General features: G+C 37.3%; 1 protein-coding gene across 11 annotated transcripts in view; it reads left to right on the top strand.

Annotated features, from left to right (window-relative positions):
• Positions 1–17,961, top strand: part of LOC124856236 (dedicator of cytokinesis protein 3-like) — a 233,481-nt gene that overhangs the window by 72,021 nt on the left and 143,499 nt on the right. For all 11 annotated transcript variants that reach the window (XM_047346533.1, XM_047346532.1, XM_047346522.1 and 8 more), the window contains exons 2-3: positions 4,633–4,716; positions 15,730–15,770. In XM_047346533.1, coding sequence (XP_047202489.1) covers positions 4,633–4,716; positions 15,730–15,770 — 125 coding nt within the window. The remainder of the gene's footprint in view (positions 1–4,632; positions 4,717–15,729; positions 15,771–17,961) is intronic.

The raw sequence follows: 17,961 nt of genomic DNA on the forward strand, positions 1-17,961 counted from the left end.
GATCAGTGATGGTTTGGGCTGCCATATCATGGCATTCCCTTGGCCCAATACTTGTGCTAGATGGGCGCGTCACTACCAAGGACTACCGAACCATTCTTGAGGACCATGTGCATCCAATGGTTCAAACATTGTATCCTGAAGGTGCCGTGTATCAGGATGACAATGCACCAATACACACAGCAAGACTGGTGAAAGATTGGTGTGATGAACATGAAAGTGAAGTTGAACATCTCCCATGGCCTGCACAGTCACCAGATTTAAATATTATTGAGCCACTTTGGGGTGTTTTGGAGGAGCGAGTCAGGAAACGTTTTCCTCCACCAGTATCACGTAGTGACCTGGCCACTATCCTGCAAGAAGAATGGCTTAAAATCCCTCTGACCACTGTGCAGGACTTGTATATGTCATTCCCAAGACGAATTGACGCTGTATTGACTGCAAAAGGAGGCCCTACACCATACTAATAAATTATTGTGGTCTAAAACCAGGTGTTTCAGTTTCATGGTCCAACCCCTGTATATATATATATATATATATATATATATATACAGTGCCTTGCGAAAGTATTTGGCCCCCTTGAACTTTTCAACCTTTTGCTACATTTCAGGCTTCCAACATAAAGATATAAAATTCAATTTTTTTGTGAAGAACCAACAACAAGTGGGACACAATCGTAAAGTGGAATGAAATTTATTGGATGTGTCAAACATTTTTAACAAATAAAAAACTGAAAAGTGGGGCGTCCAATATTATTCGGTCCCCTTGTGTTAATACTTTGTAGCGCCACCCTTTGCTGCAATTACAGCTGCAAGTTGCTTGGGGTATGACTCTATCAGTTTTGCACATCGAGAGACTGAAATTCTTGGCCATTCTTCCTTGAAAAACAGCTCAAGCTCAGTGAGGTTGGATGGAGAGTGTTCGTGAACAGCAGTCTTCAGCTCTTTCCACAGATTCTCGATTGGATTCAGGTCTGGACTTTGACTTGGCCATTCCAACACCTGGATACGTTTATTTGTGAACCATTCCATTGTAGATTTGGCTTTATGTTTTGGATGATTGTCTTGTTGGAAGATAAATCTCCGTCCCAGTCTCAGGTCTCTTGCAGACTCCAACAGGTTTTCTTCCAGAATGGTCCTGTATTTAGCCCCATCCATCTTCCCATCAAATTTGACCATCTTCCCTGTCCCTGCTGACGAAAAGCAGGTCCAAACCATGATGCCGCCACCACCATGTTTGACAGTGGGGATGGTGTGTTCAGGGTGATGAACTGTGTTGCTTTTACGCCAAACATATCGTTTTGCATTGTGGCCAAACAGTTCGATGTTGGTTTCATCTGACCAGAGCACCTTCTTCCACATGTTTGTTGTGTCTCCCAGGTGGCTTGTGGCAAACTTTAGACGAGACCTTTTATGGATATCTTTGAGAAATGGCTTTCTTCTTGCCACTCTTCTATAAAGTCCAGATTTGTGCAGTGTACGACTGATTGTTGTCATATGGACAGACTCTCCCACCTCAGCTGTAGATCTCTGCAGTTCATCCAGAGTGATCATGGGCCTCTTGGCTGCATCTCTGATCAGTCTTCTCCTTGTTCTAGATGAACGTTTAGAGGGATGGCCAGGTCTTGGTAGATTTGCAGTGGTCTGATACTCCTTCCATTTCAATATGATTGCTTGCGCAGTGCTCCTTGGGATGTTTAAAGCTTGGGAAATCTTTTTGTATCCAAATCCGGCTTTAAACTTCTCCACAACAGTATCTCAGACCTGCCTGGTGTGTTCCTTGGTCTTCATGATGCTCTCTGCGCCTTGAACAAAACCCTGAGACCATCACAGAGCAGGTGCATTTATACGGAAACTTGATTACACACGGGTGGATTCTATTTATCATCATCAGTCATTTGGGACAACATTGGATCAATCAGAGATCCTCACTGAACTTCTGGAGTGAGTTTGCTGCACTGAAAGTAAAGGGGCCGAATAATATTGCACGCCCCACTTTTCAGTTTTTTATTTGTTAAAAAAGTTTGACACATCCAATAAATTTCATTCCACTTTACAATTGTGTCCCACTTGTTGTTGATTCTTCACAAAAATTTTTAATTTTATATCTTTATGTTTGAAGCCTGAAATGTGGCAAGAGGTTGAAAAGTTCAAGGGGGCCGAGTACCTTTGCAAGGCACTATATATATGTATATATATATATAAAATCGAAATTTAGTAAAACAATAACAGTAACAAATTACCAAAATAAAGATACAGTGAAATTACTTGTCTGTATTCTGTGGAATACAAATTTCTCCAACAGTCAGTCAGTCAGTCAGTCATTTTCTACCGCTTATTCCATAGTGGGTCACGGGGTAGCTGGTGCCTATCTCCAGCAGTCTATGGGCGAGAGGCGGGGTACACCCTGGACAGGTCGCCAGTCCATCGCAGGGCAACACACAAACAACCATGCACACACCTAAGGGCAATTTAGAGCTACCAATTAACCTAACAGGCATGTCTTTGGACTGTGGGAGGAAGCCGGAGTACCCGGTGAGAACCCACGCATGCACGGGGAGAACATGCAAACTCCATGCAGAAAGACCGCCGGTCGGGAATCGAACCCAGGACCTTCTTGCTGCAAGGCAACAGTGCTACCAACTGCGCCACCGTGCAGCCCAATTTCTCCAACATCCAACTCAAATTAACCTTTAGATTACAAACCAATGCAATTTCCTCCATTGTTTGCTGAGGTTTTTTTTTTTTTTTTTTGCATAAACTAAAACAAACAGTAGATAGGAACAATTTTCATCTGCTTTTATATTAGGTCTCAGATGTCCTTGCTCCTGCTACAAATACAGGCACAGATCTAGATAAAAGCTATTTTTCTATAGAAGTCCAGGTCCTGACAAGTAATGGGCACACCTCAAATCTTAAGGAAGAATGCCTGACTGCATCAGGCATGAATATGTTATAAAGATCCTTTAATGTCCCAAAATGAGGTGATTAATGAGTAGATCAATAGTCTAAGAGTGATGATGATGTTTAGACGACTTATTTGAAAAAATAAGTCAGGCAAACATCAGTGTAAGAGAGGATCAATTCTACCTTCTGCGACACCCCTGCCTTGTCTATCTGTAATGCCAGCAGTGCAACAGGTTGCTTTTATTTCCTTTGGTTTTGTCTATCAAAATTACCACCATCTTTCAGCAGATGGTATTTTTTCAATCAATCTATGATTTGTTGCAGACAGCGCTGATATTTGTATGTAACAATGGCCGGCCGGAAATCGAACCCAGGACCTTCTTGCTGCAAGGCAAAAGGGCTACCAACTGCACCACCATGCAGCCATGCAGCAATGGATTGTAAGAGCAAAAAAAGCCATTGCATCTTTAAGATGTCTCAGACAAAAAGCCATTTACAGTCAATTTAACAAAGACGGATGCATATAGACTGAGTTAAAGACTTCTCTTGAGGCTTGTTCTACATTCAGAGCATAGACTTGGGCCCGGACTTGCCTCTTCAAACACCTCTCTCTGAACGAGTAAAAAGCGAGTGGGGCATAATTTTTGTGTGAGTTCCTACTAAGCAATTTGCCTTCATGTTTTATCAAAAACAATGTTTTCTTTTAATCCCCTGGAGGTGAGTTTTCATGGATTATTTTAGATAACATGAACATACAAGCTTTAAAACTTCATTGGGATAGTTTTGAACCCTGATAGGCTGAGCTGTCTGGAAATGTTTTTGTAGATTTGAATTAATTGATTTACATGAATTTTCCTCCAAAATTTTTTAAAACAGACTAGCAAAATATTGGGCCTATTTCAGGCATATTATGTATTTTAGTTAAAAGGTTTGTTGCCGGATATGGTATACAATAATGTAAATCCTCTTTAGAAGTGTGACATCTGGTTCTGTAACATCATTTGTTTTCTACTGCTATTTAATACAACAATGGACATGTAACCAAACAACATTATCTAGAGTTCATAATTGAACCCAAACCATTCTAGACCTTTAGCTTCCTGTTAAAAAACTGTGACAGTTGAGCTCTGAATCTGCAGTAAATCCGTCATAATTTGAATATAAAGTGTTACAGATTACCTTAAATGGCCAAAAGAGCGTGAAGAGATGTTGCAGGAGGAGAATAAGTCAAGTATAAAAGTATTACTATTGTTTTCAGTAGTTTGAGACCTTTATCTACCCTCAGGTGATTGATTTTTTTGACACCTGATATTTCAGCCTTGTACAAAGTGACTTACAGTGACTAAGGCTCTGGAATAAGCTCTGACATCCATTGTTTTCTGGGTGCATCAGTGCAGTCATGAGGAATATTAACATAAACAGTTTCTAATATGGGAGTGTATGTGGATGGATTCAGTCAAGCTCTGAAGCTAACATCATACTGCTGTCATTGGAGAACCAAAACAGGACAGTGCAGAGGATATGTGGGGACGTAGCTTTTGTATGATTAGGATGTGCTTGCTACTGCACAAAATCAAATAGTCTCTTCCTTAATGAGAATGAAATTAATCTTTCATGACATTATCTTTGCTCATCAGAGCTCTCTGTTATCTCTACAATGGCTGTGATTTTTACACCTTCATCATCTCTTCAGGATCTCATCTTTCATTTTATGTCCCTTTCTTTACAGTCATCTGTAACTTCCGAGGCTCAGTGACTCAGGGTTTGGCTCTGGAGGTGGGGGAGACAGTGCAGATCTTGGAAACATGTGAAGGTAAGACTTTTGTCTCATAAATATCGTTTTATGTATGTAATTATGTACTTTTTCTTCTTTCTTTTTTTTAAGTAAGTATAAACCCAGAGTAAACATTAAGCATACCTTTTAAGATTTAGCATAAATATATAATTACATGTTTTCTTCATGTTGTTTTTTCTGCATACATAAAGAATAATAAAATTGTGGGCAGACACACAAAATAAAATTACCATTTTACTTAACTGCAGAAAAGCTTAAAGAGGAACTATGCTGTGATGAAAAACTGTGTAGATAGCCGTTTTGTTTCACATTATAGTATACTAATAAAAATGCTCTATTATCCTAAAATAAAATACATAATCTCATCATAAATGGGAAAAAGAAAAAAGTTTGTCCATAGGCAGCAAAATGTTATCTTGCCTTCTGATTCTTGTAGACAATAATCAGGTTTGCAGTGTTGTAACCTCTGGAACCTTATGATACTTTACCTTATCCTCTTAAGACTGATCAGGTCATTTCCAGAATTGAGGGCTTTACTCCCCAGTTAGAATATTGAGCTCACAGGATTAATGGTGAATGACGGAATTATGAATGAACACCCTTATAATCAAAAATACAACCTAAAAACATCTTCTGCGACTTGCACTCAAACTTAATGTTCTAATGAACCTAATGTACACAACTAAAAGCAATGCTTTGATTTTACAAACTGATTAGGTAAATATATTTTGGAAAATGTTATTGATTGTAATCATTTATTGATCTTCTTCCATGCATAAGGACTGTTACTGTACATGTGTTGTCAGTTTTGATAAATGTTGCATAAAGCTAATAAAAACACAAATTTCAGTTTCTCAGAAGGAAAGGATTTTTAACAAAGAAGTCAGCCTACTTAAAAGTACATCTAATACAGTACAGTATATGCTCTCAATACTTGCAAAGCAGTGTGGTTTGGAGGTGGTCAGTCTGTGGCACTACTGAGGTGTTAAGGAAGCATAGGTTGCTTTAATAGCAGCCTTCTGCAAATCTGTTATTTGGTCCAGTGTCTCATATCTTCCTCTTGAAAATACCCTATAGGTGATACCTGCTTTAATGACGATACTGGTATTTTTAGAAGTGTGAGTGGATGCCATATTCAACTGGAAAATTAAAACTGAAGCTCCAAAAATCTTGCCAGCATGGATATCGCACTGGACCTCCAGCAACCTCAATTCGGTATCTCTATGCTCTTCCTTCAGACATTGGAACTAATTAAAAATGAAATTCAAAATTTACTTTAATTTCAAAGGAGGGCAACAGTCCTTTTCCTACTTAGACCAGGCCTCTTCTGATATTGTTTCTGGTTCAGAAGTGACTCAACAAAATGATTGTGACAGGTGTAGGCCATGTCCCGGATACTGTATGTCTTTGTGGGGTGGCGTGTGGTTATTCCTATATACATTTTTCTAGACTTTTTCTTCAACTCAACTTTCCGATAATTAAATACAGCCCTGCCAGCTTCTTTGACCTGGGTCCTTTGTGATTTAGCCTCACTTGTAGAGGGTGCCAAGGATTGTCTGGTGGACAGCTGTAAAGTCAGCAATCTTCTGCATGGTCTGCATAGGCCATAAACTAGACATAACGTAACATTTCTGTATTAAAAATGTTTTTTTTTTTAGATATTCACATTTATGTGAAACAGATTTTTGGGTTTTCATTATTATCATCAAATTTAACAAATGAACACCTGAAATATATAACTGTGACTAATGAATCTATATGATGTATAGGTTTTGCTTTTTGAATTAAATTGTTTAAATAAATACATTTTTGGAGATATTTCAGTTTCTTGAGATGCACCGTCATAAAACATATATTATTCATCAAGACATGTCCAAGTGCATTAAAAAGCATTAAATTTGAGAAATATCTGTAGTGTTTATTTTCCTAAATGGTAGAAAATTCTAGCTTCAAACTAACGTAATCATGTTAGTGTGAATGCGAAAAAGTGTTCATTAAGGCAGTAGCCTCTTGTCCCTCTGTTAGCCTCAGTCAGTCATTTTCCCCTGCTAGTCCAGACAGTTACTACACAAGATAGAAAAGCTTTCTTATGGATGCTGCCTCAGCTTTTACACACAGAAGTGCTAAAGAAAAGCAACACACTACATATTGCAGTTCTCTTTTTCTAATGGTTGCAAATAGTCTGGATAAGGGCCAAAGTTATTAGCTAATGCTAATTGTACATTTACTCCTAACTTGACTCCCAAAATTTCCAGCTCAAGCCAGAATGCCTCTGAAGTTGGAATATGTTGTTTTGGAGATAATGATGGAGAATGTGGCCTATTAGGGACAGCTGGGCAGGACAATAGCATATATCCAGTGCCAGTGGCTGATTAGGCTTTTCCTCATCCCGGTGGTAAGATGTCTGCAAGGAGCTAAGGGATGCAGACGAAGAGGGAGGAATGTTCTGTTGATGGATGGAAGCAAATTGCATGGATTAACTTTTCTCTTCCAGTATCCTTATGCTCTTGTGTTGTCATCCTCTGCAATCCTCCTTACTGTTTTTTTTATTTAGTCTTCCTCCCTCTTCTTCCTGTTATTCCTTTCAGCTTCTTCAGCTCCACTTCTTCACATTTCCCCTTCTCTTGCTGTGCCTACTGACCAGTTGTATCAAAGGTTCGACTGTTCCCATGGCACCCTATCAGCATCTAATTTGCTCTGGTTATGAAATGCAAAGCTGCTAGTGAGGGACACAGGGTATTATCTGAGTTCATGTGGCAGAAATTGGCATCACAGTGTTCCCTCTGATGCACAATGATTATCAGGCTAAACCAGGCCTAACTTTTATCAGAGATCCCCAGGACAATTTGATGATTCACACAATTGCTGTCAATATCTGAATAATGTTTTAGTTGAAAGAGCCCTGATAAGAGTGGATGTTGAAGAGACCAGTCAAAGAAATATTTGCGGAGTGTATTTGATGTTCTTTTTCTGAAATTAGTTGCTGCAGAAATGCTTCAATGCTCAATTCCAGAAATTAGTGTTCATAATTGAAGTAAAACTCACATTCAAATGGACTTTTCTCACTATATCAAAGCAGCTACCACTTTCTGCAATATTATCCAACCCAGTAGGGATTATGGTATAGAAAGCTAGTGATTTGAAATTTGGAAACAACTGCCTGGTAAGCATCCTAGAATGTTTTGTCCTTAATGATTTTGCCATTAAGCCTGTAAGCTTGTATTGAAGCTACTTAGGTTTAAAACACAATGACTGTGCCATATTAAACTTTTGAATATTTTGCCTAATCTTTACCTAATGAGATCATTCTACAAAATCTTAACAAGATTATTTTTTATGAAGAAGAGTGACAGTCTTTGTAAAAAGAAAGTACACTCTCTTTCACTTGTAGAGCTTTATGTATTAAGACAGTGAAAATTATCTGGTTCTAAAATTTGTTCAATTGTAACTCAGGTGTACCAGAACATAATCCAGATTCCACACCATCATTGGTTATTACAGAAAGATTAAAGTCATTCTTTTTCATATTACTTTATCAGTTTGAAAAATTGATTTAGTTAATTGAGGTTTGCACGTGTTTGTTTCTGCACAGCTGTCACAAGGTCCCCGACAGCATTTTAGTCATGTTGAAGTCTTTACCTTAACTGGGCCTTTTTAACATCTTTATTTCTTTCTTTTCCAGCCATTGTGCTGTAGTCTTGCTCATGTGCTTTTCATCATTGTCCTGTTGATCACCAAGTTTCTGTCAAGCTTCAGATGCTGCATAGATCATGTAAGGCACTAGAAAACGTTGGTTTACAGAGGGGTTCAATAATTGCAAAACAAACCCAAATCATCACCCTTCCACCACCTTACTTGACAGGTGGTTTGGGTGTTTTAGCTAAGATGCTGTTTTTGCTCTTGTGTGTTTTGGCCAGGCATTTCATCCTTTGAAGTTTTACAAGCCTGATTTAAACTGCCAAATTCTTCTCAAACAGAAGAGGGCTTCTGGCTTTAAACATGCCATACAGGTTCAGTTTTTTTGTAATGGACTGTCATGAACTTTAACATCTCTCATATTGGGCCATGGAGAGTCTGAGATGTTTTGGATATTTGTGCTCTCTCTCTGAGCATTACACTTTCTGACAGTGGGTGAATATGCCAGGACATTGCTGGGTGTATTTACAATTATTTTAACTCTCTTTTTTGCTCATCCTCATTGTATGTTATGGATTGTGATGGACAGCTGTTCGGAAATGGCCTTAATGCCTCCCTTGTTTAATTCAATTCAATTCAGTTTATTTACTTGGCGCCAATTCACAACATGTCGTCTCAAGGCACTTCACAACAGTCAGGTACATACATTCCAATTAATCCTAACCACTGAACAGTGCAGTCAGATTCAGTTATTTATTCAAATTGGATAAAAAGCGATGGACTAGCGATCTGTCCAGGGTGTACCCTGCCTCTTGCCCATAGACTGCTGGAGATAGGCACCAGCTCCCCCGCGACCCACTATGGAATAAGCGGTAGAAAATGACTGACTGGATAAAAAGTTTTTCTAGCTAAGGAAACCCAGCAGATTGCACCAACTCAGAGATTTGTAGCAGTAGTAGTTTAAGTAACAGAAATGCAATTGAATCTCTATGGTCATTGCTGATGACTTTCCTTCTTGGCAACACACACCTGCATCACGTTTAGTTGTTATTTCCAGGTCCGATTGGGGCCCATGATTTTCATACACAGCTTTTTTATTTTGGCTTCATCTTTATGTTATAAAAGTCGGCCGTGTGTTTTACTACTATTGAGATAAGATTAAAAATGATTTTATATAAACATGATTTTTGACCAGATCATTTTTAATATGTCCTCCTCTGTGAAACAATATCTTATTTTGTCATGACTGTGCGAGTTCTACCAGTGTTTATAAAGAATTAGGTGTAAAACCACATTTCAAATTTCCATTTGGACCTTAGTAGTAATATTGATAAACACCAGTGAATTTTATCCATCAGCGTTGGAGTGAAACAAAAATGTGAGTGATGGGAGAGCTTCGCGTCCAAAGGCAGAGCAAAGATATAGAGTTGGCCATGGCTTCAAGGTGCAGTGACATTTTAAAGTGTCACACTTTATCATGAAATTGACACCCCCTCAGAATGGATGCAGCATATTTCAATGTAATGTGAAGCAGGGGCTGTCAATATACACCTTTTTGCCCTCAAAAAGATACAGCACCAGGGAATGATGCCAACAGAGGACATGCATTTATGTTTGCTTCTTGAAGGTGTAACAAACCAAAAAATGAAATTCAGAATTCACTAGAAAATTATTCTTTCTTTTGAATTTAGCACTGCATGATCATGTGTACATGATTAAATCCCAGAGAAGTAGTTATTTTGTTGTTTAATGGCTAAAATATGGTTGAAACCAGATATTTACATACATTGCATAAAAAGAATCATGAACTTTTTTTTTCTCACTGTCTGACATTACATCTGGCTTAACATTTCCTGTTTTAGGGTCAGTTAGGATCACCAAAATTATTACTTTTCACTGGCTACCAGAATAATTTGAGTGAGAATTTTTAAAATCAAAATCTTAAATACTTTTCTGAGATTTAGAGGTTTGCAAACACTTAAATCACTCTGGCCTGGGGGGGAGAGTTGCTGTTGGGCCGACCAAGCTCCATGTTACCACGGTTATGCGTCCCCTGTTGTCCTCCTTTCAGACTGGGAAACTGCTCCACTCGGCTTTGTAGAGACAGCGTCTCTGCAGGGAACACTCTGGAACACTGTTTGCTTCTGCAGGCCTCAGAGAGAAAGTCAAGCAATGCTTATACCTTAATTACCCCTTTTTATGAATGAATACCGGATACACAAACAGTGATTCATTTGTACTTAACTTGTGCATATGATCGCGTGATCGTATGACACTCTCGGATCCAGTTGAAGAGTTTATGTCTGTTTGCCACCAAAGAGACACTAGAGCGCTGTCTCTCTGGCCAGCCTCGCACAGAGTCCGGGTAGAAGAGAAAAATTCCTTGGAAAGGGGGGGCTTTTATACAGCCAGTGGCATCATGGGAAGTCTGCTGCTACCCCCCAAAGTTCCAGAAAAGTTTGTAACGCATCTTTCGTGTTGTTTCCATGGCTGTGGGTCCCAACACATGGTGTCACGAGAACATTATGCAGAAATATTGCATCAACATCTCAAGGCATGATTCAGGAAGATAACGGTTGGGCATCAATGGGTCCTCCAGATGAACAATAACTGTAATCATACTACTAAAATGTTTACAAAGTGGCTTAAGGACATCAAAATCAATGTCTTGGAGTGGCCATCATAAAACCCTGATCCAAAGAACATTTTTGGGCAGAACTATAAAAAAATGTGTGTAGGTAAGGTGGGCTGTGAACCTGCCTCAATTACACCAGTTCTGTTTGTAGGAATGGGCCAAATTTTGCAAAACAAATTGTAAGAAGATTGTGGAAGTACCCCTAAACGATTGACCCTATTCAAGCAGTTTAAAAGTCAGTTGTTACAAATACTAAAGAAATGTGTATGGAAAGAAAACTCTCTCAACTTTGGCAAATAGAAGTAATTTTGGTACTCCTAATTAAATATCTAGTTAATCTGTACATTGTTTGATGGAAATGAACTGTGTTCACCTCTCTGGTATGCAATGAGAAATGTAACTTTGCAACAGTTTCATTCATTCTTTACACAAACTAAACAAAACATACAATGCAGACAAAATAAAAGGTTCAACTCAGTTGAAGTTATGGAATGGGTGATCACCTTCCTCCACTGAGAAAAGCATTCTAATCAGCGGTGTGTGGAGTCCACTGACTCCAGCTCAGCAGACTACTGGGAGACTAGTCAGGCAGGAATCAACCAGTCAGATACAGACACAGATATATATCTCATGTTATGTATAAGATATTGGGCCAGCACGTGCATGGAGATGGGTTTGCTTTCCTTAAATCTAAAGCTATATCTGTGGTCCCATTAGAAGTGTCCTGTAACAAATCACTTCTGTTGGTTAAGGTTCACATTTGATGTGTGTGTGCTTTACTTCACTAATATAATGTAATTCCAGTTGGATGGCTTCTCAGTGCTGTTGATGTCGGCATTTGACAAAGATACTAAATCTCAGCAAATGATGGTACACCATGATGATAGAGGAGAAAGAGAAAAGTCAAGAAATTTTGTGATAACCATTGTGAACAGTAATAATGCAAATGCATGTTTTTCCGGTGTGGTGGTGCAATGTTACCTTAAAGTTCAGAAAATAGGTTGTTATGAAAGGTCACATTTCCCCTCAGGGTGCAATTTTCCACAGTAACATCGGTAATTTGAAGATGACTGCACTGTTCTGAATTGTGTTTAAACAAAATGATTTGTGTTTGACCACCAGTAACTCAACACATACACATTGATTGTATTTGTGTTTTCTCAGCCTGCAGATAGTGACACTGGGGCCTCAGCTGCAGCTTACACCTCTATTAAATCATGGTCATAACCGAAGTTAGAGTAAGATGCTCCTCTTGGGTTCCATTATTGGTTAAACAAATAATTTCTTTTCTCATAACCTAGCTCGAGGTGATCTCTACAGCAATATGAAGCATCATTTAAGACTCATTTGTCTGATTTGATTGCCTGATAAAAATCGTTTCGTAATACAGCGCCTGTTATAAGCTAGGTTTAGTCTATCGGTTAATACCACAGAAGAGGCCCCTTGAGAGTTGCCGTCCTTTGAAAATGATTTATCATGATTATTATTGTGGATTATGTTCATAATACTGCAAAATGATTATTCTAATAACTACAGGGTGAGGTCTTTTGTTGCGGGTGGAAAATTATTATTCTTCATCATGGAAAGCCTGCGTTTCAAAGGACAAATTATGCATATACATGCACCTGTGTATGCATGGATCTACCACTCAACCACCTGCTCTGTGACCTTTACTTTCAAAGATTTATGATATTCAGATAACATTTATAGTGCCTCCCAGAGATTTTGTTGTTAACCATTAGAACCATTAGAAATGGACCCTGACAGTGCGGCTTCAACCACTCTGTGATTATCATATAGATGAGAGACCGGGGAATAAGCCATCTTATTGCTGGTGAGAAATGCGTCTTGATATGTTATTAATTAGCCAGTCATTTAGACTTTCATCTCCATATTCAAATCAGATTATGGAGTGCCACAGAGAAATTAATCTCATAATTTTGCAGGACGATAAGATGAAAGTTAATTTGAAGTATCCTGTCAGAAACTCTGATTTATGCCATATGTTAAGCATTTCAGAGAGCCGTTATTTTATAACCGTACATAAAAACTTCCCCAGATGTACATTTCCTTCTAAATTGTTTCAAAACATTAATTCTGCAAAAACAACATTTTGTCACATTCATATCAGTTCTTTGTCATGCTGTTACAAATCGTTCTAATTTCTAAGTTCTGCCTACTTGTTGAAGTTGAAAAAACACTTTTTATGAAGTAAATAGTTTTTATTCTAATATGCTCAAAGCAGTATAATATACCATTTTAAGATCAATAATTGTCTCTTTTTCCTTCCTGTGAAAGTAAGAAGTATCGCTCACCTCCTAAATTTCAATAGCTGCAGAAACAATCATTTTCATTTCCACTCAGATGGAGACAAATGATGTCTCTCCTGTCTGAGAGAATGTCTGTCTGTGGGCTCTGAAATACTAACTCCCTGGATATAAGTAATTTTTAACTGTCAAGGTTTTATTTCAACTTGAGTCTACTTTGATGACAGCTCCCTACTCTGCTGAGGCATCTGATGGATGTTCCTCCATGTGGGAAGACTGCTGTACTCTCAGACTTGCAAAAGAAGGAGGTCCATCAGTGACAAGAAGCTGAAACCGACCCAGTTTTGCCTATCACTAATCTGATTCTTACCCTAGCATGCAAACAGTGAGGCTGAGTGGAGAAAGATCTTTTAATGTCTGTAGGCAAAACGACTCATATCTGAGAAACATAATTTGGGGTGTCTCGTGATAGTTGGGTTGTGTTAATGAGTACTACTGTTTCTTCTGTCAAACTGCAGTAATTAATTCAGAAAACTGCAGAAAAATTCAAAATGTGATGCACATTTTTCCCCCAGTCAGACTTTAAGTTTTTCGCATGAACATCATAAATATTTATAAACTTAGTTTTAACTCTCTTCATTTACAAAAAAAAAATCCAGTTTTATTTTCCCAAGATCTGATTCTTAAAAATTCCCACTTTGATTTAACCATGTACATAATCCAAAGCCTTGCAAAGGTGTATTATATCCTTTTTTATATCCGTTTTCCACATTTTTCACAATAAAGCCTCAGGTGACAATCTGAAGAATCAAACATGGTTTTTATTTGTATTATTATTTTTATTATTTGTAATTATTTGTACTTAATAAAACATGTCATTGCCTGGCCTATGAGTTTAGGTGGAGGGCCATGTTTTAGTGAGTTTGTATTTGTGTTACATTTCTGTCATTTTTAAATATGAATCAAACAGTACTGTGTAAGATGATTAAATCTTGTGAAATTGTTTTATAGCCAAGCCTGCTTTACATTTTTATATAAATTTATCCCTGACCTGTGTGGTGTGTTCCTTGCTCTTCATGATGCTGTTTTTCACTAATGTTCTCTGACCTTTACAGAACATCTGGATTTATACTGAGATTATATTACACTGAATAGGGATTTTTTGATTAGATGACTTCTGAAAGAAGTTGGTTAATCTGGATCCTATTTAGCAGTATCAGAGACAAGAGGTCTGAGAAGAAATGCAAGGCCTTCTATGTACTTTGATAAAACCTTGTAGTAAAGCAGTTTGAAGAAGTCAAGAAAGTGGCATTAATAAAGGAATAGCTGGTAAAGTGCTAAAATACTACCATCTACAGTTTTGTTATTAACGTTGGACAAATTAGTTTCGTCCATTCATGTTTGCATAATGCTCCTTATAAAGATAGAAAATCTAATAACATATGCATACACATAGCCACCCACACAGTGTAAAGCGCATTGGACTGAATCTGTCTCCAGCTCCGGGGCTTCATGTCCATCAGTGTCTCCATCAGACTTTGTCATCCAGATTCATGAGCTCATTGCATACGATGTAAACTCACTTCAACTAGGTCATCAACCTTACCCTTCAACCTCTCCAAACACGCTCACACAGAGACACAGAGACACACTTAAACACCCCAGGTCAATGACTCAAGTTTTTTTTTATCTACAACTCTTTATTTTATCATATAATCAAACATTTATAGTTCCTTTTAGACTACAGGATGCTAAATCAAAACTAAATATGCATTTTGCCTACAGAAAAAAATCCTACATACATTAGTCATGTTAGTTTTATATCAGCCTTGTACTTCAATGCTTAGATCTGGAAAGCATATTTGAAGTCATGGTTCAGGGTTTATTTCTTTGAGTAATCTGTCTTTTCACCTGTGATCTAGAATGTTTATTGCTTTGTACATTTCGGTAAGCACTGAACTCAGTTTTAAACTTAATACTTGAATTCTTAAAATAGAAACTGAATCAGGTAAAATAAATATTAAACATCTGATATTTACCAGAACATGTGGGTTACAGTTGCACTGTGAATATGGACGGAGTCCTTAAATGGTCTTTCAGGAACTCAAGTATAATTTGAAATTTTACTTTAAGGGTAATTTTAGGCACATATAAGCCTGATCCCATTTTTCTTTTTCATGTAACTAGGAAAACGTTTGCAGATCTAGAAAAGAATTGTCTTATTGATTTTGGTTGGATTTGTTTTTTTTGGTATATTTGAATGATGTCTGTCCTAAACAGTATTTGCTTTACACCAGAGACAACTTATGCTTCGATTCCTTTGACTTGATTTCACAGTTTGTTTTGAGAAATAAAAGGTCAAAATCAGATCAAATACCTTTCTCAAAGTGCTTTTATTAAACCTAGTCAAACTGTTGTCTCAACCATGTTTATCTCTTTACTGATTCTGTGTTGTCATCTATTTTAGTCAATGGTAATTTTCTTCTCTTCTAGGATGGTTCAGAGGATTCTCAACAAGGAAGCCTAATGTCAAGGTAAGACAGACTGACAGCATCCTCTAATTAACTTTTAAGAGAATACTGTGGTGTTGTTCCTTATAAACTTGTACTCTTGTTTTGTTGTTCTTGTGAAAAATTTATGAACTTGTCTTAGTACATTTCAGTTTGTAAATGTGAGATCATTTCTAAATAAATATGTGTAACATTGCATTAAAAATGTTCATTAGTTTTGAATTTCTATGCTCAATGGCCATATGTCAGTTCATTCACACAAGCACTGAAACCACTCTGTAAATGTGTGTGTTAGTTCAGATTTGCATGGAGCAAACATAAAAAAAATCATCAAGTTTTTCTACTGTCACATTAAATGGATCATGTAGTGTTTGTCAAACAGCATTAAGCAAAGATGGGATGTAAATCGTAACAATTTGTTCATTGTTTTGAACTTGTAGCTACATGGCATCACAAATGTTGGCAGTACAATTACTAATGACACCTGACATATTTTACATCTAAAGGACAAATGCATTTCTTCTTGTTCTTCGATTTGTTTGTTTGGGTTGTAGGCAATCTGTTTAACTTTAACCAGCAGGTAAACTCACAGAATTAAAATCTTCATTAACAAATGGAACCCATTGTGGTCCTCAGCAATCAGCACGCAGAGATTTGCTTCTTGCTTAGATGTTTTGGACATCATTGTAACTAGGATAGCAATGCAGCATGCCTGCAAAAATCATTTGCAAGTGGAGCAAAATTTGAAAACTGTTTTAATGTAGCTTAAACTCTGTTTAACAGTTTTTGTAAAGCAAGAATAAAAAATATGTCATCTTACTCATGGAAAGTCTTAGTTCAGCTAAAATAAAACGCATTGTCTCCCATGTTTTTAAGTGGAAAAGTTAATTCTTTAAGATCATTTAATGCTTTTTTAAATTTTTGACATGTTTTCATCAAATCTTTGATTTACATTTTGGCTTTGAGCAATTTCAGAATTTAATTGACCTACAAGTCTAGGCTGCACAGAAGTGGTTACAATGATGGTGCATTTTTTAGGCTGCTGCTTTATGACACTCTGCTCTTTCAGGTTAATTGGATGTAAAATTAATGATTAGAAGTCAAATTGTAAGGGAATGACTGAATCTAAGACTCAAAGCGATGAGGACTGAATCTGTGAGAGGAGAGAAAGAGCTTCCATGTGGAAATAAGATCTTGTTGAGAGGCACAACCTCCTAATAAAATGTCAGTTAAAGTGGTCCATCAAATGTTTTTGCTGTGGGTGGAGCCCTGCAGGTTATTACAACAAGAGCAAATGGATTCAGTTTTTCAGGGATAATAGGAGAGAAAAAGTTTTAGATTAGGTTTCCTCATTTTATTCAAACATCGGACATGTTGAACATTGTGGTAGAGAAAACTGTTTAGCAGTGATGGTTCATCTTGAATTTACATTAACATAGCAACTGTAATTTGTATTTCCTTTCAACAGCAGCTGAAGGCTAAAAGAATAAAAGATGGAAGTAAACATTTATAAAGTGTTTTCCTAAACCATTGTTTGTTCTTTGATTGAAAAATAACTGTAAACAAAACAACATGAGCACAGCACAATACATAGAAACAGAACATTCTTTATGATAAAGCAAAGCAATCACTGCACTAAGTCATCATCTGTGATAAGGGAAAGAAATCCCTTGCTTTATGAGGAAGACCTCGGCTCATAAAATCCTCCTAGCATAGACGGAGGAGGAGGGAGATAAACACTGAAAGTAAAACACAACTGTCTCTGAACTTCATTACTTCAGAGTTTTTTGCAGCTTTACTGAGTGAACATCTCATGTACACCGTTTTTAGTCTAGAATTGTGTCAGATTTGATGTGCATGACAAGCAGCCTCTTACAAAACAGATGCAATGTATGCAGTGTATTGCTGCAGTACTGACCTCTGGTGTTCTGAAATCAATGAGATCAGCATCAGTCTCCTGGCCTGGTCTCAGAAATGACCTCTTTAACACCACAATATTAAAGACAGTACATGACAGCCACAGTACAATTCATTTTGGCTCAGAAGAGTTTTATGAACATAAACGTAGAATTAATTATTTTAAATTAAATTAATTTTTTATCCTGTGCATAAGCATTTATTTTACTGCCAAAATGTAGTATTTTTTGTTTTTGGTATATAAATAATTTAGATTATAGGTTCCACTTAATAAATTAGAATATCATCAAAAAGTTTA

The sequence above is a fragment of the Girardinichthys multiradiatus genome, chromosome 20, assembly GCF_021462225.1.
Source record: "Girardinichthys multiradiatus isolate DD_20200921_A chromosome 20, DD_fGirMul_XY1, whole genome shotgun sequence".
In the NCBI taxonomy this organism is placed as follows: Eukaryota; Metazoa; Chordata; class Actinopteri; order Cyprinodontiformes; family Goodeidae; genus Girardinichthys; species Girardinichthys multiradiatus.